The sequence below is a fragment of the Podarcis filfolensis genome (genome assembly GCF_964270895.1).
Source record: "Podarcis filfolensis genome assembly, chromosome: 3".
In the NCBI taxonomy this organism is placed as follows: domain Eukaryota; kingdom Metazoa; phylum Chordata; class Lepidosauria; order Squamata; family Lacertidae; genus Podarcis; species Podarcis filfolensis.
Genome location: NC_139606.1, coordinates 54,954,177 through 54,977,603, shown reverse-complemented (window position 1 = coordinate 54,977,603; position 23,427 = coordinate 54,954,177). Strand labels below are relative to the sequence as shown.

Here is a 23,427-nt window from a genome sequence, read left to right as displayed (position 1 = left end):
ACTCATATTTAAAGGTCAGCAGCAGATAAGCTATGGAAATAGGATTCTGCTGTATGAACATATATATATATATATATATATATATTTAAGTTTCAGATAAAATTCTTTACATGTACAAATTAATGTGTGAAGCAGCCCTAATTGTGAGTGATCTAGAAGGTTCTCTGCTGATATTAAGCCAGGAACCAGCACTCAGAAGATGTCTTTATGTGAATCACTCTCAAATAACAGATACCAATAAATATAACTGTTTTATGGGACCCAATAGAAGATAGGAATTTTAATGTGAGTGCTGCAGTTCATTTGTACGTGGTAGGAAATGTATTATCTCCTTCTAAATGGTGTTTTACTGAGTCAAATGATAAACTATATTTGCAACAAACAAAATAAAAATAATGCTGTGATTTACAGAGCAAACTGGGAAAATGTTGCTACTACACTTTTTTCATGCACGTCAGTTGCATAAATATGTGCTCCAGTCAGCTAGACAGACAGATTTGCTCTGCCAACATGAAAGGAATAAAATAGTCTGTCACAGTAAGCTGCTTTTAAATAAGTGAATGGTCATTGCAACCAATGAAAACTGCAATAAAGGAATGGATGCCGAAGAGCTGTCTCTTGCTTTCATCCATGTCTGATTTCAGAGGAAATATCTATTCTCTTTTAATGAAAAAAATTGTATTAATTTTTAACTCGTGTACTAATTTGTCTCTTTCCAAACACCTGAGAGAAATCTGTCTGCAACTAGAAATGTATCTTTGGGTGAGACAGTTTAGGAAAAAGAGACAGGCAGAAGGACATTGCCATTTATTTTAAGTCATGTAATGGGCTCCTGTTAGTAATACCGTTAGTGTTGTTGGTGGACCAATATGTTGTCAGGTGTGGTTCTGCGCTTCCCTCACCCAGCAAATCAAGCGCACACACACACACACCCGTGTTTCTGAAATGCATTGACGATATTCAGGAGGAAGAGAGCAAAAGGAATGAGCTGTCTTGCTCACATCCCCCTGTGACCCTTTCCACTCCCACAGGATAGTTCAGGCAGCATGGGGGTATATTGCCACATCTACCAAGATTGGCTCAAGTGTGAAGAGCAGCTAAGTGAGAGGAGAATTCTTCCTCTTCACTGCTGCCCTTCTCACCCCTCCTCCCTCTCTCTCTCTCTCTCTCTCTCTCTCTCTCTCTCTCTCTCTCTCTCTCTGCACCATCCTGTTCTTCCTCTTGCTTGGCAGTTTCAGAATACGCCAGGAAGGAATGAAGTAGCTCCTTTCATAAAAGCAGACTTGTCCCAGGATGCCACCAGTTCCAGTGTCTATTGTGTTTTCTTACATTTATGCAAGAAGAATGCTATGAAATGATACTTTCTAATAGGGCAAACAGTTCTGAAAGGAAGGAATCAGTGAAATAAAATGCCAGTCATAAATTATGAGTCTTTATTTATGATGTTTGCTGTATCATTATAGTTATTGCCAGTTCATTATGATACTGGTGCCCCTGGACTTTTAATTTTCCACAATTCCTTTGTAAGAATTCCTGTATGTAGTGGCATAAGGAACATTTTACCTGTGTTTATATGTACCCATATGGCCTTGCATAGAGGACAGTATCAAAATCTGGAAGTAGAATGTGGAAATCATGAGCTGGAGACAAGGGAGAGTTGTCTCTGTCCAACCTACACTCATTCACAAATGCTTGGTTGCTCTTGACAGTGTATGTAGTATCTTTAATGTGCAATCTACCTGACCCTCACAAGAATTGGAGAGGATCATGAGGATTATTATTAATTGAATTTATTTACCACCCTATACCCAGAGGTCTCAGGGCAGTTCACAGATTACCACATTATGATTACTGGGCCATGTTGGCTTGAGTTTAGTCCATGAGCCCGTTGTAAGCAATGACCTCAAACCTCTCTGTATACCTAACATGACCCCTTTCTCTGTGGGGCATGATTTATCAAATATTCATGAATGAAAAGGCAAGGCTATAAAATGTTCTGCATTAGAGGTGTTTATAAATGATTGATAAGGCCATTTGCTGCTGCAGTTTCAAGGATTAAACACCAGTGTACACAGCCTTGATATTTCTTGTATGCTTACATCTCTTTGAACTAGCATAGAGCCTGTGAGGAGACATAGGACCCATTGAATAAAAGGCTGTAAGCTTTCGGCTGAATCCTCTGTCTCCTCACAGGTTTTGTGGCAGCCCGAGTTGAGAAATGAGTCACTATTGTATGGGAGCTAGTGCTGTTGCCTCCCGGCCCTTGTGCCATTGCAATAATGCCTTTCAGGAGACAGTGGGCAGAATGCAGTGCTGTTTTCCCTTCTTCCTTCCCCATACCTCTTGTCTGCTTCTAACAACCTCTGATATTCAGTTTTGATGTTTGCACAGCTCAGAAGGCAGTCCTTGGTGATGAGTACATGGATGCAACTTATAGACTACTGCTCCTAACTTGGCACAATATGTATGGGAAGCATGCTTATGCGATGTGTTTTGTGTTTCCTCACTGTGCTTGCATAGCAAGGGCTTGGACATGTAGTAGGTCTGTTCTCGTGCATACTACAGTTGGCCCAGTTGTTCTTGCTTACATTTTTTAAAAAATTCCAGGGTACACTATATGATCTGCAGTTGATGGCCAGATGTGGAAAAGGTTTCACTTAAATTTGTTGCTTGAGATTTGTTTTCTTACTTTTTTAATGTACTAATTCCTGCTCTTACATGGGGCATTCAGTAGTCTGGTCCCCCACCCAAAGTTCTGATCAAATCCACACCTGCTTAGGTTCAACAGTGTACTTCAGCCTCAAGTACTCCCAGACCTTGAATTGGGTCTTGCTTGAGATTTGTTTTCCCATGGAAACCATAAAACAATGTAAGCAGTGTTTAAACTGCCAGGAGAGGAAGTGAAGCTTAAGTCGCTCCCTTCCCTTGTGAAAGCAAAAGTTGCAGAGAGGCGTGCCAACAGTTACTCTGCTAATGGAAAAAAGTTTGTTTCTATCAAGTATCTTGTCAGTATTTCAAGTGCTTAAAAATTACAAGAAACCTTTGTTTTTATATAATGGTACAGATACTCTTAAAATACAAGCAATGTCCTTTGCTGGCTGATTGGGTCCTCACATTTTGCCATTAGGTGTAAATAGCATGATAAAAGATCATTTATCTGAGTTGAGAATTTTTTCAACAAAGATTTTGCATGGATGTTGTGTTGCCTGTGGTAATCTGAGGTGCTGAACAAAGATGAATCCTGCAAAATAAGCAACATATGTCTTAAGATGCATCTTCAAAACAGAAATATTTTCTTTATGCTGATCTTAACTCCCAGCAACCCCTTCTCCAATTCAAAAAGCAAGCATGTGCATGGAGAATGGAATCCTGGTTTCAAATCCTGCCTGCTTTAGCCAAGGACTAAGCTTTGGACAAGTCACTGTCCCTTAGTCGCAGTTTCACAACTAAATATATTGTAAACTATTGAACTGCTTTTGGAAGAGTTTGATCAAGACTAAACATTATAATTACTGTGGATCCCCGTGAAAAATAAAAATTATAGAACTGCTGATTAAGCAGCCCTGATCAAGATGGCTCTGGTTTTTGGAGTTCAGAGGATGATTTGAGGGAGCTGGTAGGAAGTTTCCCTAATGAAAGTTTCTCTGATCTGTTCAAAGGGTATATTGATTATCTACTAGTGGTTATATAGTATGTTAGTTATCTAGTGGCATTAAGTGCTCAAACTGTAATTGGCTGGTATAGTTTGAATGATAGTAGCAAGGTAAGATGGTAAGAAGGCAGATGAATGATGTGAGAGAAGGAAAGTAGAGTATCCTGATGTCGGGTGGAATTCCATGGAGAAAAGCAAAAAGCTTATAGCCAGATTTCTTCCTTCCAGCTAATGCACTTGGTTCAGGAGACGATTCTCCTGGCAGCATATTGTATTGATTTTTAGGTTGGAGACCGCAAGTCTCTAGGATTCTGTAACAGAAGACTGCAATTAGTTGGAAAACGAGCTGGCTGTAAATCAAAAATGTCTTTGTAGACCAACCTGCTCATTTTGGATTAGATTGAATTTATAGATGCCTCCCATTTCTTGCATTGCTTTTAAGTGTTGCTAAGTAACGGAGCATTAAAGAGAATTATACAAATGTATGTCTGCATGTCATATTTAAGGCTACCAAGGCATTTTTTTTAAGGCATAGAAGAGAAATAGAAAATAATTTGACTTGCTATAAGCCTAATCAAATGTTGATAGTTTAGTGGGAGATTTTGAAAACAGAGAGATTGATCAGGTTGGGTTGGACATCCAGCATTCATTTGTGCCCCTTGGAAAATCTTCCTTTTCTGTGCGTAAATGTAAAATAGAAATAAAAAGAAATATATAGATTTGTTCTTCTCCATATACTTGATATGAGGCATGGACAATAAAGGGCCTCAAATTTGGGGCATGACTCAGCCAAAGTTAAGTACTTTGAAGTCCCACTGAGTTAAGTAAAAACAACAGAGTTGTGACACCTTAAAGACTAACAAATTCCTTATGTCACAATAAATTTCAGTGAAGGATATTTAACATGTGCTTAAGGTCCCCATGAAAATTGGGTTTACGCTTTTGTCATTGAAAACATCCCCAAAAACCGTCATGTCAAACTTGCCCTTCTGATAAATGCTCTCTTTGAGTGGAAGTAGATGAGCACAAAAGTCTCGGCCACTCATTTGGCTTGATGTCTCATGCAGGGCTCTTCAACGCTCAGTATATGCCCACCCCCAATACTCAGTGCATGTGAGTTGTGATGTCAGTGATCCTTTGGTTCGCCACTAATAAATTGTGCAGCCAGCAATGTCTGGGAGAGTTATAATAGATACCGTATTTTTCTCCCTATAGGACGCACCGGCCCATAGGACGCACCTAGCTTTTTTTGGGGGGAAATCAAGGGAAAAAAATTTATTTCCCCCCCAGGTTTGCGCAGCCATCCCCAAGCTAGAAGAGGGAGACGGAGCGCTCTGTCTCCCTCTTCTGCCTTCAGGGACAGCCTCTCTAGGCTCCGTTGGGCAGCGCCTTGCCCCGCTGTCCCCCGAGTTTGTGGGGCTGGCGGGGGGGAGAAGCAAGCTTGCTTCTCCCCCCCCCCGCCAGCCTCCAGATCAGGTCGGGGAATAACGGGGTGGCAGCGCTCCGCCTCCCCGCTGTCCCCCGAGTTTGTGGGGCTGGCGGGGGGGAGAAGCAAGCTTGCTTCTCCCCCCCCCCGCCAGCCTCCAGATCAGGTCCGGGAATAGCGGGGTGGCGGCGCTCCGCTACCCCGCTATCCCCCGAGCTTGTGGGGCTGCTGGGGGGGAGAAGCTAGCTTGGTTCTCCCCCCTGCCAGCCTCCAGACCAGGTCCGGGAATAGCGGGGTGGCGGCGCTGCGCCTCCCTGCTGTGCCCCGAGCTTTTGGGCTGCAGGCTGCTGCCCGCGAGCCCGCGGGACCTCCCGCTGGGCTTGCAAGACTTGCGGATAGCTTCTTGAAGCCTGCATTCGCCCCATAGGACGCACACACATTTTCCCTTCATTTTTGGAAGGGAAAAAGTGCGTCCTATAGGGCGAAAAATACGGTAATATTCAGAAGGCCCACTAAAATAGTTGCTATGGTTGAGCAAGCCTAGTTGAGCAGGAACATTTAATACCCATGCCCAGTTCGCAGCTTGGATGTGAAGCTGTAGAATCCCAGGGCTAGTGTATAATAAGGTAAGCTCCACTTTACTTTAGACTCAAGGTTTGCCACATAGTACTAGAATATTAATCAGGCAGTCCTATTAAATGTCCTAATTTTGTTTCCCAAGTCTAGATGATGTAGGACTGCCCACACTTTTAGTGTTTACAAAGCCATGTCACTGGTATTGACTAAATATTTATTTGTCACTACAGTTGTCTCAACAACAGACTGGTTAGGTGGCGTCTCACTGGAAGAGTAGTTGATGTAATTGAAGGTTTACGGTTACAACTCCAGGCACCTTAATGCAGCGAGATTAATTTCACAGTTTTCTGAAGCTGGAACACCCCTCAAGTGAAAAAAGCCTCTAATCCTTAGGATAATCCATTGGCTTTCTGCACTTAGAGCTAATGAACTTGCGGCTTTTGTGATCTTAACTTGACAGTAAATTCATTAGGAGATCAGGGTTATATTGGGTCATTACAGTTTCGTTGGAGGGGGGAAAAAGAATTTCCAGTCTTAAGACCAGTGCCCAGTTTTTAGAGTACACACGTCAGAGCAAATAGGAATGCTTTTAACACATGATCACACCTTGTCAATGAGAACCATATTAGGGATTTGTATTATTTAAAATTTTCTACAAGAAGTGGAAACTTCTGTGGACAGATCAGAACAGAGGGCATGTGTTTAGCAAATGTGAATTTTATTATGTATTTTGAGCAATTTTGATTATACATAAGAATAGTAAATGCACTTGAGGGTGGTTCCTGCAATATTTCATACATTGAACCAAAGTGTTAAAGTGACTGCCTTTATTGCAAGGGTCAGATGAGGGAAGGGGAACTGATCTCTTCTTACTAAGCAAAGGTCACGTTATTCATCAGGAGACTAACAATTTTTTGCTTTGGTTTCCATGTTCCTTGGGCTCTGGCTATTAAATAAAGACTAGCATCCCACTGAAAGCAATTTGGAACATAGATTAGAGAAGGTCAGCAGAAACACACTTTTACAAGAGCACAGAAATAACTCAATTTAAAAATCTGTATAACCTATTGCATGGTAGCTGCCTGCATGTTTTGTGTGGTCTCCAGGTGCATTTACTCTGCAGACCAGGGGAAAGCTCTCATGAATGAAATACAGAGCAGCATGTTAAACCCATTTTTATGTATAAAGGTTTGTTTCTCTCAGTGTTCTGTTGTTGCCTCTAGATATTAAACCACACTTGTGTGTACCAGTGGATAGTTCAGGATAATAGTTGATAACTTTAACATATATGGCAGATATCATGTTATCTCTTCTCTGTACAGTGGTACCTTGGGTTAAGAACTTAATTCGTTCTGGAGGTCCGTTCTTAACCTGAAACTGTTCTTAACCTGAAGCACCACTTTAGCTAATGGAGCCTCCTGCTGTCGCTGTGCCGCTGCTGTACGATTTCTGTTCTCATCCTGAAGCAAAGTTCTTAACCTGAAGCACTATTTCTGGGTTAGCGGAGTCTGTAACCTGAAGCGTATGTAACCCGAGGTACCACTGTACTTTATGTAAGGAGCTGTATTAAGATAACTGAAAACCACACAGAAATGTGATTATTAGCACCCTCCCTTTGATTGGAGACCTACAGGAAAAGATTTTTAAAAAAACAATACTTGAAATTCATTGCTTCTTTCCTTTCTGCACCTCTTCTCACTAACAGCCTCTTCTGACTTTATGCTCTGTATGCTTTTTTATCATTTCCTCTTAATTGTGTTTTTAACTCTGTGGAATTCAAAAGTGACTGCAATCTAGTAACGAAATATGTTGCTGCTTTTGTTTCATATCAAGGCCTTTGGGTTGTTTGGCATATTTGCCTCTAGTGATATATCAGAATTTTAGCAGTGGCAAGAACCGTTAATTAAGTATATAATTAATTAAGCTTCCATTGGAAGGATGAATGCTAATGATGTTACCTCGTTGGAAGCCATTCACTCAATAGAAGGAGGGGAAATGAGCATAACTAAATGCAGAGCTAGTGTCCAGGCTCCCATCCCAGTGAGCTTCATGACTGGGGATTTGAGCCCTGATCTCCCAGGTCCTAGTCCAACCACACCACCACACTGGCTTCCTAGAATACTTCTGCTACGGAGCAGCTATATAAATTAAGCAGGTAAATAAATATGGGGAAAGCAAAATGTCAGAGAAGGATCTGAAATATTTTCTTAGAAGCTTGAATTTGTTTTATTCTGGATTTTTATTTGATTTTTTTAATGCGTTGTAAACCGCTTTGAGATTTTTTACTTACCGTAATTTTCGCTCCAAAACACGCACTTTTTTGCTCCTAGAAAGTAAGGGAAAATGCCTGTGCGTGTTATGGAGCGAATGCACGGATCGGAGCCATGGCTGCCATCAGTCAAGCAAAGCGGGAGCCGCTTACACACTCTACGAGGCTCTCGCTTTGCTTGCTTTAAAGCGACCTGGAGCCGGGGAGGAGGGAGGGAAGGAGAGTCATGGCAGCAAAGCCGGCAGCAGCCGCTTACACGGGAGGAGGGACGGAGCTAGCAAAAGTCCGTGCGCTCTCTAAACAGAGCAGTGAGGCTGCAGAGGGATGGCAGGAAAGATAAAATTTAAGCAACCAGCAGCAAAATAAAACCAACCTCGAGCTCTGAGCCAGCGCAGTGAAAACCAGGAAGTAAAAAAAAAAGGCTGGGGAGGGCATGAGGGAGAGGGGGAAACTTCGCAAATCCCCCCCCCCCCCGCGTCTCAGCTGATCCGCGGGGACGGAGCAGCTTATTTTCAGGCAGGATAGATTTGAGCATTGTCTGGGTCCTAGTGCCCCTACCGCTTTTTTGTGCTCCATTCTATTGCTGCTGGTGGGTGCTTATCATTCAGGCTGCAAGGAGGAGCGCTTTTACACAGCTAATGGCGAATCCCCTGCAATCCAAGTCCTCCTCACTTGCTCAAATCTATTCTGCCTCAAAACAAGGAGCGGAAGGAAAAGGCTGCAAACTGTTAAATGGAAAAAAAACCCAGGCACAGGGCAAATACCTTAAGTATACCTTTAAAGCAACAGTGCTCTCCCCCCCCCCCCGCTCAGCTCGCAGAAAAGCTCCTTCTCCACACACCCCACGCGTGCTCCTTGTCCCTTGAGTTCTTTTCCTTCCCTCCCCACTTAAAACGTGGTTACAAAGCATGGATCCACATGGATCCTCAGGATTTTTGCATTGGGCTACCCCAAACTCACTGTCAGATCACATGTCTGTGGCCACAGCATGAACCATAAAAATCATACATCCACTGTTTCGTTTAGAATATTTTTTCCTTGTTTTCCTCCTCTAAAAACTACATGCGTGTTATGGTCAGATGCGTGTTATAGAGCGAAAAATACGGTATAAAGTGGTATAGAGAAGATGATGATATACTCCCGCAATAAGGTTCCTAGACGTTCCGTTGATTCCAGCATTGCAGGGGGTTGGACTAGATGACCCTTAGGGGGACCTGTCAGCTCTACAGTCCTGTGATTCTATGACCGTAACCTAGGTTTAAGGTGGCATTTGGTGATTAACTTATATATCTGAGTTTCTAACCCTGCTTGGCATACTCACCCACAGTATTCACTCTGCAGGAATGTTGGCATTGCAAACACGTGCTCCTTCAGGGTTGGTGGTTCTGCGCCCGTCTGTGAAGGTGGCACCTGGTTCTAGGCAACAAGTCTGCACCCTCCTGTTCTGGCTCCTGTTCAGTCGCTGTTGCCTTGTGTTTCATGTCTCGCCTCGGCTGCTCAAAGCTCCCCCCCCCCCCCCCGGCCTACATTCTGCAGGAAGGGGAAGTGGCATCCCTGCTCCTCCTTCTGAAGTAGCTGAAGTTAGTGTAGAAAGGGGAGGTCTCCCCACTCCTCCAGCCCAATTTTTAACTATTTAACCTTTCCTCCTGCCTCTCTCTCTCTCCCCTCCTGTGCCAGAGTTTACCCATTCAAACCTGATCCCTATGACACTGTGAGACTCAAGACAGCTGGATATTTCATTTGAAGGCATTTCAATAAGATAAGGTGTCAGTTTTGACATGTTCATAGTACAGTACTTGATGTGTGGAGCACTTTATAGTCATCACCCTTACAACCGCAGAGGGTCATTAGCCACTAGTCATCACTGGGTTAAAATTCTTACACTGTCCAAGTCCAGACACTAGGCTATATAAAGCAGTGGAATTCTTGATGCCAGCCAATGTTCTCCTAATAAAATTTGAGTTGAAATTGGATTTACATAGTTTTATAACAAGATTGGCAAAACCAGCTATGACTTGCTTTCTTGCCCTCTGCAGCAAAGCTTATAAGTGGTCAGCACTTTCAGTGCTTATGCACTTCGTATGTTTTAGTATGTTAATTGCTTAAAAATAAATAAATTAAGGTTTCAGCATTTTAAGGAGATGCTTGATGCTCTGTGAATGTTTCATCAGTGTGTGGAGGCAAATTATTACTAGTTCCAGCAATTCATTAGTGTAAGTGGGAACAGAAGCAAGTCCCAGATTAGAGCTGAATATTCTTGATCTGGATTACTTTATTTACTGTTTTCAAATATCAAATTTAAATTGTTCCCTTATTTTGAGGAATTCTACCTCAGTACTAGCCCAGCGTCAGTGCAGTACAGATGGTACAGTCATGCTACGTTTAGGTGAAAGGCTTGCAAATTTCAGGCTTGTCGAGTCTGCTTTGTTTTTTAGTAGAATCCTGAGGTCTACCACTCAGAATCAGCTGCACAGTAGTGGGTCAGGGAGACAGATATGTCCTCAGAATTAAGAAACAGTTTGTCTCTGAGCAGGAAACTAATTCTATGCTCAGCTGAGGAATTAGTTTTCAGTACTGGAACTGAACTCACATTCCAGTCATACAGACATCTGACCCTAGTTTCTTGACAGCTTTCCTCGAGTCAGAAATCAAGTTTGAGGGAGGAAGGAGCCTTTTTCCTATTGCCATTCTTAAATTTTTGGGAGTAATACACACTTGCTAATCTACCCGTGGATAGCAATCTCCCTTCTGCCTGCCCCTGTATATAGAGATGCAGTCAGCTGCTCTGAAACTAAGCAGGTCTTGGTCTAATCAGTGTCTGGATGGAAGGCTGAGAACTTAGATATGCTGCCTTGACTCCACCAAGGAAGAAAAATGTAATGTGTGCACTCTCTCTCTCACGCAGTATATATAAGCATGCTTTGTGATACTTCATGGAGACAATAATTAATGTATTTAATCGGAAGTGTTACAGGCTCTCTCTGTTTATGACCATAACAGTCTTATACCAGCTTATTTTATTCTTAATGGAAGTGTGCGCTCAAACTGAAGGAAAATGTGTGTATGTGCACACGTGTATTGCTAACAGCATAAACACCAGAATAGTTTTTTTAAAAAAACTTTACATATTTACCTATAGAATAGTTAATTCTCTTAAATATATAACATAAATATATTTACATTTCTACCAACAATTTGGTACTTTAAAATCTCAGTCCTCCTTTCTGTAAGCTTCTTAGTTTGGTTTATCAACCCACTTTCTTACTCTTTTGTTGCCATAACAAAACTTTGAGACTCAGTACCCACATACCTCTCTTCTTGATTGATGATATAAAATACTGTCTATGAGGCTTCTTAAAATCACTAGTGTGTGGGCGTGTTTGTGTATCTGTGTGTGTTGATGTGTATCGGTGTGCACGTGCTAGGTTTCACATTTCATCCCAGTAGCATTGCTCTGGTCAGATACCATTGCAAATGGGATTTGCTGTTACTATTAGGTGACACATAAAAACACATAAGAAGCTGCAGTGTGCAAAATAGCTCCCTGTATGTTTTCTGTCTTGTCCTTCCCCTTCCCCTAGGGCTCCAGAACACTTTAAATCATTAATGTCAGTAAACTAGCCTGAAATAGCTTATTTTAGTGAACTTGGTGCAGGAGGCTGAATACATTTAAGTACCTCTGAATAGGTTATCTGAGTAGGTGGTTCTGTATTTGTATTTGATATTTTCTCTCCTTTGTTCTGTAGCTGCTTATGTACTTATAGCTTACCTAGTTGATTTCTGTTAAGACGCACCGAACTCATTTTTAGTTTTAGGGATGGCTGTCCTAAGGAAATACGTAATTACTAGGAAGCAAGCCCTGTTGAGCTCTGTGAGACTTACCTCTGAGTAAATATGTTTAGTATTGCACTGCATGAGAACTTCACCACTCTCACTTTCCTTAAAAAATAATGGCTTGAAATTTAATTTTATTATTAGTTATAACATTTGAACTTAGTACAGTCGTACCTCGGGTTACACACACTTCAGGTTACAAGTGCTTCAGGTTACAGATTCCACTAACCCAGAAATAGTACCTCGGGTTAAGAACTTTGCTTCAGGATGAGAACAGAAATCGTGCAGCGGCGGTGCATCAGCAGCAGGAAGCCCCATTAGCTAAAGTGGTGCTTCAGGTTAAGAACAGTTTCAGGTTAAGAACGGAGCTCCAGAACGAATTAAGTTCTTAACCCAAGGTACCACTGTATTCTCTTGTTAGCTTATAGTATAGAAGAATAAAAGAATAAAAATAAAGCATAAGCAATATAAATAAAGCTAATATAGATACAAAGTAAACAATAATAAAAACTTTCCACAGCTCCAAAGTTAAATAAAGATATAAAAACTGAGACCAGACTTCATGAGTTATCTAAAAATAGCAACCTGAGTGAACAGAAAAATCTTCACTTGGAGCTGATAACACCCCAAGGATGGCATTAGACATACCTTTTTGGGAATAATGTTGCATTACTAGTTGTGTACTACTACTGAAAAGGCTTTCTGCCTGGTTTGTTACCTGCCTCACTTCTTTAAATAGAGGCACTTTAAACATGGTCAGCAGCTTCTCAGACCAAATGGGATAAAAGGTTTGAATTATCTCACATTCTGAGCATTCAGAACCAGCATGTCAAGGAAAGGCTAGCATAGGCTAGAACCCTGGTGTGCTAGTTTGAATATGCAAGATAGTTTTTTTTAGTTTCCATTTTTTAAGATGTGGGGAGCATTCAAACATTTAAACTAAGCATCCCCAAACTCGGCCCTCCAGATGTTTGGGACTACAATTCCCAACATCTCTGACCACTGGTCCTGTTAGCTAGGGATGATGGGAGTTGTAGTCCCAAAACATCTGGAAGGCCGAGTTTGGAGATACCTGATTTAAACCTATAAAGTGGTCATCCAGCAACAGAGCTATCACGTGAGGCTGGCGAATTGTGTTCCGTGTGTATCTGAGATGTAGGATACGTGATGTTTGAGGCTATTGGTGAACTTAACAGTAGAGGGTAGGAAAAACACAGGATTTTAATAATAATAATAATAATAATAATAATAATAATAATTTGTAACAAGCTTTTAAAAAATCTGATTGCTGTAAATGGATTTAAAAACAAGCAAGTCCAGACTTGCAGTCAAATAGACACAATACAAAGGAGAAAAAGAATGGTGAAGGAAGAGAAAACCAAATCAATTCTTAAAGTTACATACTAGATCTTATCTAGCTGGAATGGCCATAGCAGATACAGTTATGAGACAAGAGGAGGCAAAATGGCAGTTAGTCCCAGCTGATCTGATGGAGTGTGATTTACTGTGTCCTTTTCCTCTGATGCAGCCATATTGAAAATTGTGCTTGCTTATGTCTATGTCTCATTCCTGACTCAGAGGAAAACATCAGGAGGGTAGGTGAACACATATAATTCACTTCTGCTGAACGTGACGAAGATTAAGAGTGCTATTGCAGGCGCCATCCTACAAAGAACATTGAGGGGGCCCAACGCGATGTCCTGTGTGATGGCGCACAGTGTCCCTATATTTTTCCGCGCTAGGCCTCTGCCCCCTGGAGCCAGCACCTATGGCTAATATATATGTTTCCCCCCTAAAACAGAGGAGTATTAGGTCAAGCACTAATGAAAGTCAAGAAAGCTTTCATTAGTAACCTCCTTTTGTCTTAGACAGGTTTTTTTCTGGAATTGCTAACAAATAGTACACTTTCCATTAAATTTGTGAACTGTAGAATTACCAAAAAAGGGTAACAGTTTCCGTTTAAAGTGCTGTGTATATGTACAGTTATATTTTATACATTGCTTTTAGTAAAATCTGATGCTTAACTTTGTCCAGGCTGCTGCCTCTGTTCCTAGCCTTTCTTAGGAACTGATGTTTTAGCGAAACATTGGCATTCTGTAAGGGTTTATTTGGCAGAGATGATTGTTCCTGGCCTTCATTGTATCTTGTATAGTGTTAAGCAATGCTTGGGTGGTGAAGAACAATATTGCTGTTTCATAACAACTTTTAATAAGAATGTAAGTCTCTACATCGCTGGAGAGGAAAAATAAAAAGAACCCCTGAGAAGTTATATCATCAGCAGTTTGAAAATGTATGGGTATATGATGGATAAAACAGTCCCATTAAATTTCATTATCTAGGGGAAAATAGACAGGCAATGTGTTGTAGAAACTTATAGAAGATTAGACTCTTGTGTAGCCTATGGAGCTTTCAGCCTTGAATTTAGGTTTTATTGCCAGTATTTTAATCAAATGAAAATGTCAGGTTATACTGCCGCCCATAATAAAGGTGTATAAATAATATTGGGATTTCAGTTTACCACCTAGCTTTATAGGCAATTACTTTTTATCCTGTGCCCTAAAATGTGTGGTTTCACATCAGGAAACATACAACAGTAAGCACACTGCCTAAGAATTTTGGCATTTCCATCTTGGCTTTGAGTTGGCTTGTTTCAAACAAGCCATAGTTGACATCAGTTGCAATGATACCTAGGTGTTAACGGTTGATTTGGATGACACAGTAAACTGTAGTTAAACAAAAACAAGTGAAAGTTTTCAGCTATGTCAGAAGAAGAGGGGGGTGCAAGAACTTGTGGTTTATTTAGGCATCGTGTTAAATTCAAGTATAATGTGTCTGCCTTAGTTCAAATAATCCTACACTTTTTTTGGTACTAGGGGTGCTTCCACATGGGGACTTGATACTGCATATGGATTATTCATATCTGGTTTGGATGTGTGCACAAATATGCTTCTACACATTCCATTTCTTCATTTGTGCATATTCATTATTATTCATCCTTTTGCCATTCACACCAGTGGGCGGAGCTTGATTGAATAGATCAATATCAGCCATGCACACACCCCCCCGCAAAGCCACAACAAGCCTTTTGCTGTTGTTGCTGTTGTTCTCCAAACCCTGCTGTATGTATTGTTATTACAATCTGTGTGATAATTATCCTCATGTATTTTGTGGACATCTTCAGAGAACAACAACTCCTAACTGGGTCATTAATAATATTGCATGTGGCAACTGGTGGAAATGGGCTTGCTTGTAATGTTTAGGTTGCCAGAAACAAAATGACTAGGTTGTGCTGAGGTGAAGAGAAAATAGAAGGGGTGTGAGAGACCACCCACCAAAGTGACACGTGGCAAACCACCCACAAACCAAATAAATGTTTCAACAAGCTTCTACACCAGTTTTGACTGAATAAATAACGGGCCATTTTACTTACTGGGTTTTCTGTCGTAAATAGAAATATGGATTAAATGTAAAATAAGTACGGTTAGGCATTTGGATAATGACAACACATTGTCAACATGGCAAAAAACTTGTGCATTAGCAACACTGATGCCACAATAAACTCATTTCTGGAAGCATCCAGTCTGCCTTGAATCTTTGTTTTCAAAAATTCATTGTAACAGTCATGAGATCAGACCTGTGCAGAGTTTGTCTGAGCCCCAGGGCAGGAGTCTTGTTAGAATAAAATTATAAGCTCAAACAAAAAAACAGCCGGTCCCTGGCAGGCCCCCCTGAACATCTTAGCCCTCTGAGGGCCCTCTGCTCTGCATGGACGTGCACAAGATGCTTTATTTAGAATACTAGGATCTTGTTACCCCTCCTTGATCTCCAAGCCCAGGTCATTTTGCATGGGTATGTGAGGTAAATGGAAAGTTCTAGAATAATCAGCATTATACTTCAGAAGTTGTCCTAAATGCAATTCATCTGGACTGGGTAGCTGCATTTTTCCTCCAAATGAGTTGGAGAGAGAAAAATACAACACATATCCTGCAGTAATTCACATGGTGAATAGTGTGTGGTTTGAACTGTCCCCCAATGATAGATTGGGGGTGCAGTAGAGTAACAGCATCACAAATGAAATGTAGTGTGAGAATAATCCCAAAGTTAAATAATGGTCCCACATAGTACGGGAGTTGGATGGCGGATGTGGGGGAAAGTAGGCAAGGTTAAAAGTAGTTAAAAACTGATTTAATGTGGCCTTTTTCCACCAATGTAAGAGGTGATGCTCTCAGTATAAATCTGAATAAACATGTCACCCACACAGTCACCTCACTTACTAGTTTCCTGACACCACCTTATATTGCTCTCAAATGACATTCTGTCTTGCTGCAGAGCACAATTCATCCATGGCTGTGGATCCTTTTGCTGGCTCATCAGCTATGTGGTGCGCTTACTGGCAAACTGCCCAAATACATTGTTTTACCCTTCATTCTCCCCTCACTTAATTTAAGTAACTCTTAAAAAAATTAAACATACTGAAGGGGTTTGAACAACCTGAGCTGAAAGTTGAAGCTAATTTCACATGAAGAGCTTTGTTATTCTCATATTCCTAGAACACAAAAGCTTTATAAATTCAGAATAAAAACTGCTTCTTTCGCTTCATGAGTGTTGTCACCTGTTCTCATGCTACTTCTGGATGTTCCTTTTGCGTTGTTACTCCAGCTCTTGAAGTTGTCAACACAACATTATTATGTCATTGCATCTTGGAATTTAATGGAATTGCTACCAAAGCAATGGTGAAAATTTTGAATTCACATTTCTAAATAAGATTGACAGCCCATGTGGCTCTAGGGGTGTGGGGAGATTATTCCAGTGTATTCTAATTTTCAAAAAGAAAAAAAGGCAATAGGCACCTAAAAAAAACCCATAAGCATATGGAATAAATTGTTGGGGAATTTGCAGCTGGACTGTTGTGGACTTCATCCCCAATAAAGCTCTGTTCTGCTGATTTTGGCCCCAGTATTTTCTGATCAGTCTTGCTGTGTGACCTGACTGTATCCATAGGCAGTAGGAATTTCAGTGAAAATAAAAGCGGATATAGTAAAATACCATATTTTTCCATCTATAAGACGCCCCCATGTATAAAAGGTAAAGGGACCTCTGACCATTAGGTCCAGTCATGAACGACTCTGGGGTTGTGGCGCTCATCTCACTTTCCTGGACTAGGGAGCTCGCATACAGCTTCTGGGTCATGTGGCCAGCATGACTAAGCCGCTTCTGGTGAACCAGAGCAGCGCACGGAAATGCCGTTTACCTTCCCGCTGGAGCAGTACCTATTTATCTATTTGCGCTTTGACATGCTTTCGAATTGCTAGGTTGGCAGGAGCTAGGACCGAGCAACGGAAGCTCACCCCGTCGCGGGGATTCAAACCGCCGACCTTCTGATTGGCAAGCCCTAGGCTCTGTGGTTTAGACCACAGCGCCACCCACGTCCGTCCCCCATGTATAAGACGCCCCCTATTTTGGGGGACTCAGATTGTTGCCAGTCCACTCTCGGCACTATCCATGTATAAGACCCCTCCCCCTAATTTTTGACATTATTTTTTAGGGAAAAAACCAAGTCTTATACACGGAAAAATATGGTACTTTCATTTGCATCATACCAGCAAAACAATGGGTTGCATTTTTTCTAGTAATTTATTAAGCTTGTCTTCATTCTGCTCTTGAAGTCTTAACTGTTTCTTGATAATGCAAAATTAGAACTGCAATGAACTTTAACCCCAGATAAATTCCCTCAACCTTTGCAAGAGTTATCAGCTGTTTCAGAGAATATAGTTGTCCTGATATAGCAAGGAAGCACTGTATATGGAAGCTGGTTTCTAGTTCTGAATCATTCTTTTACATCTTTTATATATCAGGTTCTACATGTGCAGAAGTATACATTGCACAGGATGAAGTAGCTCGCATTCCCAACTATGGTTCTGTGTGGCATTTGTCACAGTGCTGTAGAATGGGGTTCTGAGCACCTCCTTTTGATTCTAGGTACCCCACATGTGATCACTACCAAAACTGTGACCATGTGTGTGGTAGTGATGTGCAAAGATATCTTCTTAGAGGAGAAGATGAAAAGGGGCCAGAAGAACTGGCATTAAATCCTGGCTGAGACACATAGAATTGTAAATCACATTGTAGACAAACAATGCAAATCGTAAAATTGGGGAATTTCAGGACCACAGTCACAAGGGTTTGTAGAAAGTGTACAGCTAGGATAATTGCAATATTATATTTCTTGCTCTTGTAAATTTCTCCCATGTTTTGAAAGAGTCAGTTCACCGCTGCTTTTGTTGCAAGGTTCACGCAGAAGATAAAAGGAGTCAAAAATAGAAGATAATTGGACTTACATGTTCAGAGGCAATATGCCTCTGAAATCCTAATTGCTGGGGGACAGACAACAGAGGAGGGCTGATTGTGAACTCCCTGGAAGCATTCATCTGATCCAGCAGAGCAGTGCTTATGCTATGCAAGTTGTCATTTTAGCCAAGCAAGTAGGTTAGGGTTCATTCAGACTGTCTGTGTTTCACGGGAGGGTTTCAGGCACATTGGAAAACGAGGCTTGCATCCTGATGCAACATACCCACTTTAAGCAACAACAACAACACCCAGAGTTTTTGCAGTTTGGAAAGTGATAGGAAAATGTGTTGAAAAGTGTGGGATGAACAAATGAATTATGGGAAAGGGTATAAACTCCCCACAAGCAAATCAGGATGAATGCAGGGTCAATGTTCATTGTCATATAACCAAATTGGAACATATGCTCAGTAAAGGCTGGATACTGTATAATCTAGCCTCCGCATAAGCTTTGTGCAAGCAGATCAAGATGAGTGCTCAACAAATAGGTTGTCTACAGGGGCTACCAGGAACAGGTCCTACCATGGTGCTGTGTTGTTTCCTAGGCTGAAGCAGTGCAGGACAGTACGATGGTAGCTGCTTTGGCGTCTGTCTTTAAAAGTTGCCTTTAAAAGTTGCCATGTGGAAACACAAGACAGCTTGTACTGTTTAAAATGGACCCAACTTAGGGCTTATCCACACTTCCTCTTGTCCCACTGCTTTCCTCTGAGGAAAACCTCTCTCTTGCACTCAGTCACTGCAAACGGCATTTTAGGTTTTCTGTGGATTGTCATTTGTTCCAATTTAGAGCAAAAGAGTGGATTTTCCCAGGAAAGGAGCAGAAAGCGTGGACCAAGTGGAAAGCTGCTCACATCCATTCTTTCTAGTGATTGTGTGGATGAGCTCTTGGTTATGCTGCTTAATTTTAGTGCATCTTCTCCAAGTAAAACTTGGTCAAATGTCACCCACCGAAAAGCAATGGCACAAGTTAAAAAGAAACCCACACCCAATCTCAGGGTTTGGGACAAGACTGTTTTGCAACGGAAGAAAAATAAAATCTGCAAGCAAATATTTATTTCAAATAGAAAAAAATAACTTGTAGACAGTTATAAGTTGGCAGAAAACTCCTTGAGTAAAAATGGTTTCACTGTCTTGCTGTGTGTACAGTTCAGTTAGAATGAAACCAGCCAAGTGTGCATTTATGTACTCATTCTTTTCCCAGGGGCATTCATGTAATTATGGCTGAATAGATGGCAATAACCCGGTAACAGAACTTCTGAACAATGCACGTGGCAAACCGCCTTTTATTATTTGTTTGAACAGACAAGATTTGACTGCTGGTGTCCCTATGCTATAAACTAGGAGCACAAGATACTAGCTTTAATTGACTAATCACTGTGGTTAATCAACTAAAACTTTAATTAAATATTAACATTCCATGTTTCACCCTGCTTAATTGGTGGAAATGATGATCATCAGTAAAGATTTCAGGACCTTGGACTCTGAAAGAGCCCAGTACCGTGTAGAAGACACAGAAGCACAACCCTTCCTTTCCCAGAGTCTTGATTTAAGAAGAAACTTGAAAGATGACCTTTTCTTTCAGTTTGCATGCAAAGCTACCAGAATAGTTTGGCATTCAGAGTGAAACTGCTATGGTTACTCCTCTTACAGGAATAGCCACAGGAAGCTGAAGGTGTCAGTGTTAAGCTGAAGTCAGTGTCAGTACCATTTTCTGCAGTGCAATCCTGTGTGTATTTTGCTCAGTTGTAAGTCCTATTGAATTCAATGGGATTTACTCCCAAGTAAATGTGCGCAGCTTTACAGCTGCAGGCATAGGATTACAGGCTTTTGAGTAGATTTACTGTATTTCTCTCTCTATAACACTCATATTTTTTCTCCTAGAAAGTAAGGGGAAATGTCTGGCCTGAGTGTAGAGGCAAAAATCAGGCAAAAATCAGATCCCACGTCACAGAGGAGGGAAAGCTGTAGAGGAGGCTGCTGCTTTCCTGCATTCTGCCTCAGGGTCACCCCAAATTCACCATCAGATCACATAGCATGTCTATGGCTACAGCCTGCACCAAAAAAATCACACACCCACTGTTGCCTGGGGCCACAATGGTGCAAAAACGTGGTTACAAAGCACAGATCCACATGGATTCTCAGGATTTTTGCATTGGGCTACCCCAAACTCACCGTCAAATCACATGTCTGTGGCCACAGCATGAAGCACAAAAATGATACATCCACTGTTTCATTCAGAATTTTTTTTCTTGTTTTCCTCCTCTAAAAACTATGTGCGTGTTATGGTCAGGTACATGTTATAGAGCAAAAAATACGGTATATAGCATTGTACTGTTAAACATTTACCTTCCATAACACAGTTGTGTGCAATATGGCTTCAGAATTATACAGTGGTACCTCGGTTTTCGAACGTAATCCGTTCTGGAAGACAGTTCGACGTCCTAAACGTTTGAAAACCGAAACTCAATAGCCGACAGCTAGGCTTCAGGGTCTTGCACTCAGCAGAAGCCACGTTTCCTGTTTGACTTCCGAGGCGCATTCAGAAACCGAAGCAGTTACTTCCGGGTTTTCAGCGTTCGAAAACCAAGGCACCACTGTATTAAATATTGTCATTCTTTCATTCACTGTGATATGTAGTTTTATTTATTAATAGTCATAAATATAAAAGGAATTGCCCACTTGTTTCAAAGTCCTCAAAAAGGATCTGCCATCATTTTGGAGTATGTACATTTATTTGTATATGCTAGATACTTCAACAATTTTAACTTTTTAATGACATCTTTGGACTGTGGCCATCGTAGTTAAGAGAGATGGCAATGAAATGTCATGCGAGAAATAACATACTTTTGCAAGTCAAGTACAGTCTGGTCTCTGGAGCACTGTACCTTCCATAACACAATTGTGTACAATATGGCTTTTTAATGACATCTTTAATGACACCTTCCCCGCTCCTTCCTGAGATCTGTGTGTCTGATCCTCTGTGCCACCATTAGCGGAGAGCTGTTGAACAGGATTAAATTGCCTTTAACATGATTTACCTGAATTCTGCTAAGCATTACTGTCCTTGAAAACCATAATGGCATGGAGCACTCAGAAGTCTTGGAATTGTTTTGTTCTTTCCCCCAAAGCCATACATTGTAATTGTAGCAGATGATGATTAAGAACAAATAGTAAGACTTTTAAAAAAGCCTCCCGTGTAACAGCAACGTGAACAGCTTGGGGGAAGGTTGAGCCACGTGACGTTGTAAAGGCTAAGATTCTAATGCCAGGATTAGCTGCTTATTTTTGGTAGTCTGCGGGCTTTGATGCAAAGCAGCAGTTGCTAGGCATAGGAGAGCTGCTACTCAGATTCCAGTAACCTCTGCCTCACCTTTGTTAATTTTAACTTGCTTGTCTGTCTAGAAACATTGGCACATTGGCATTTTCTATACGCCTACTGATATTTCAGATGGTGAATGGAGCCAGAATGGAAGAGGCGAGGCACTAGCAATATACCATTGCTATATACTGCGTTATTTTTCAGTATACAAAGGCTTGAATCTTAACTTCTTGTTCCATCAGCCAGATTTTCTACCTCCCACATCTCTCTGCATGAACACCCCCCGCCAAAGCCTATTCTGGTAGTTAAGGGGTTCTTTTGAGCAGCATGGCATATGTTGCAGGGGGCCACAACACCAAAGGACAACTGTCCAAAATTGGGGATCCCACCTCCTTGTATAAATAAAGGTGCCTTTCTTTTGTGCAATTGCACATTTGGTTCCAATATATTATCTACCTATATGTTTGAAGGTGTACAGTGATTTTATTAGCAAAACCATGTGATTTACTAGTGGCTATTCTAAATAGGAAACTAATAAGCCTTTATTTCTTCATTAGTATATAGTGTAACTTCCATATTATCCCAGAATTGTTTTGGGAAAATGGCTACATATTAAGGTCATTAAAACATACAAATAGGGTGCAGCCAGGCAGGTGTTTGTTGGGGGTCTGTGTTGGTCATGCATGTGAGGTTTCCCCCCTTACAAGTCCTCTACGTTAGAATGCTTTAAGCATGAGGAGCGGAAGAAAAAAAACAAAACATTTGATGCAGCTTTCCAGCCTCTTCCTGAAAATTTCAGAATCAGTTCAGTCCTGTGTAGTTTTAGTGTATATAGTGAACTATAGTTTTTCCATCTTGTATCTCTTCCACAAATTCTGTTAGTATACTACACAGATGAGAAAACCTGTGACCCTGCAGATGTTGTTTGACTGACTTCCATCAGCTCTAGCCAGCAAATGGCAGGGGATGATGGGAGCTCCTGTCTATCAAATCTGGAGGGCCACAGGTTGCCTGTGCCTGGTGTACTGCAATATAGACAGGCGTCTCACGAATTAAAAACCATGTATGCTTCAAATAATCTCATCTGTGTCAACACATTATGTTTAATTTCTTTGTGGTGCTTAATCTTGACCTATTCTTATTTGCACTGTGTTCACTCACATGATGAAAATCTTTTTCTCCAGATCATTCCACCTCAAGTGGTACTTCGTCATTTAAGCCCAGCCGTTCACTGGTCTCGATTCCCACTGCCCATGTGATGCCGTCTAATACCAGCTCTTCACTATCCCAGCATAGGGAACCTCTGAAGTCTGACTGTTCAAAATGGAGTACAAGCTTTTTGAGGTCCGCCGCAAGCAGGCATCAGGGCATCCTGGACAGTTCTCTTGACATGAAGGACTTGAGGCCTGTAAGGAAATGGTCATCTTTGTCTAAACTCAGTGCACCCATTACCTGTAGCCAGGATGGGAGTGTTTATTCAGCAGAGTGCAGGACAAGCATGGATAAATTGGGAAGAGACAGCACTGTGTCACCACAGTTAAGAATAAATGGGACAAGCTGTTTGCACAACAGCATGGAATTACTCAAGATGGAGGACAGAGAAACTGGGAAAAAAAGAAATTCTACCTTGGACTGCAAATACAAATTTGAAAGTTGCAGCAAGGAAGACTTGGGTGTTCTTGATCCCTCAAACAGGAGACATGCCTTAGATATGACCTATAGTGCCTTACCTGAAAGCAAGCCTGTCACATCCAATTGCGAAGTGTTTCATCCAGGATATATAACTTTGGGACCGCAGGCTGTGAGCGGGGTTCCCATTCAACCCTCAGAGAGGACTCAGAGATGGCTTACAGAACAATTTCATACAAACCCTCCAGAGTCCAGGCCTTCTGAAGAGCCATACAGTTTATCTCCTTGGCAGTTACAGCAGCTTGAAGAACTTAGAACAGGAAGTGAACATCCTGTGCAGGTAAGAGCAGAAATTCAGTTTTTGCTGCCACCAAGTG

General features: G+C 41.4%; 1 protein-coding gene and 1 long non-coding RNA gene across 9 annotated transcripts in view; one reads left to right on the top strand and one right to left on the bottom strand.

The window, feature by feature from the left end:
• CEP85L (centrosomal protein 85L) overlaps positions 1–23,427 on the top strand; it is a 98,594-nt gene that overhangs the window by 18,194 nt on the left and 56,973 nt on the right. For all 8 annotated transcript variants that reach the window (XM_083608527.1, XM_083608530.1, XM_083608528.1 and 5 more), the window contains one exon: positions 22,606–23,390. In XM_083608527.1, the coding sequence (XP_083464653.1) occupies positions 22,606–23,390 (785 nt within the window). The remainder of the gene's footprint in view (positions 1–22,605; positions 23,391–23,427) is intronic.
• Positions 88–23,271, bottom strand: LOC310760353. The gene is made up of 3 exons (XR_014546914.1): positions 23,152–23,271; positions 1,206–3,241; positions 88–1,157 (listed from the first exon to the last, which is right to left on the bottom strand). It is a non-coding gene; the product is annotated as an uncharacterized lncRNA (long non-coding RNA).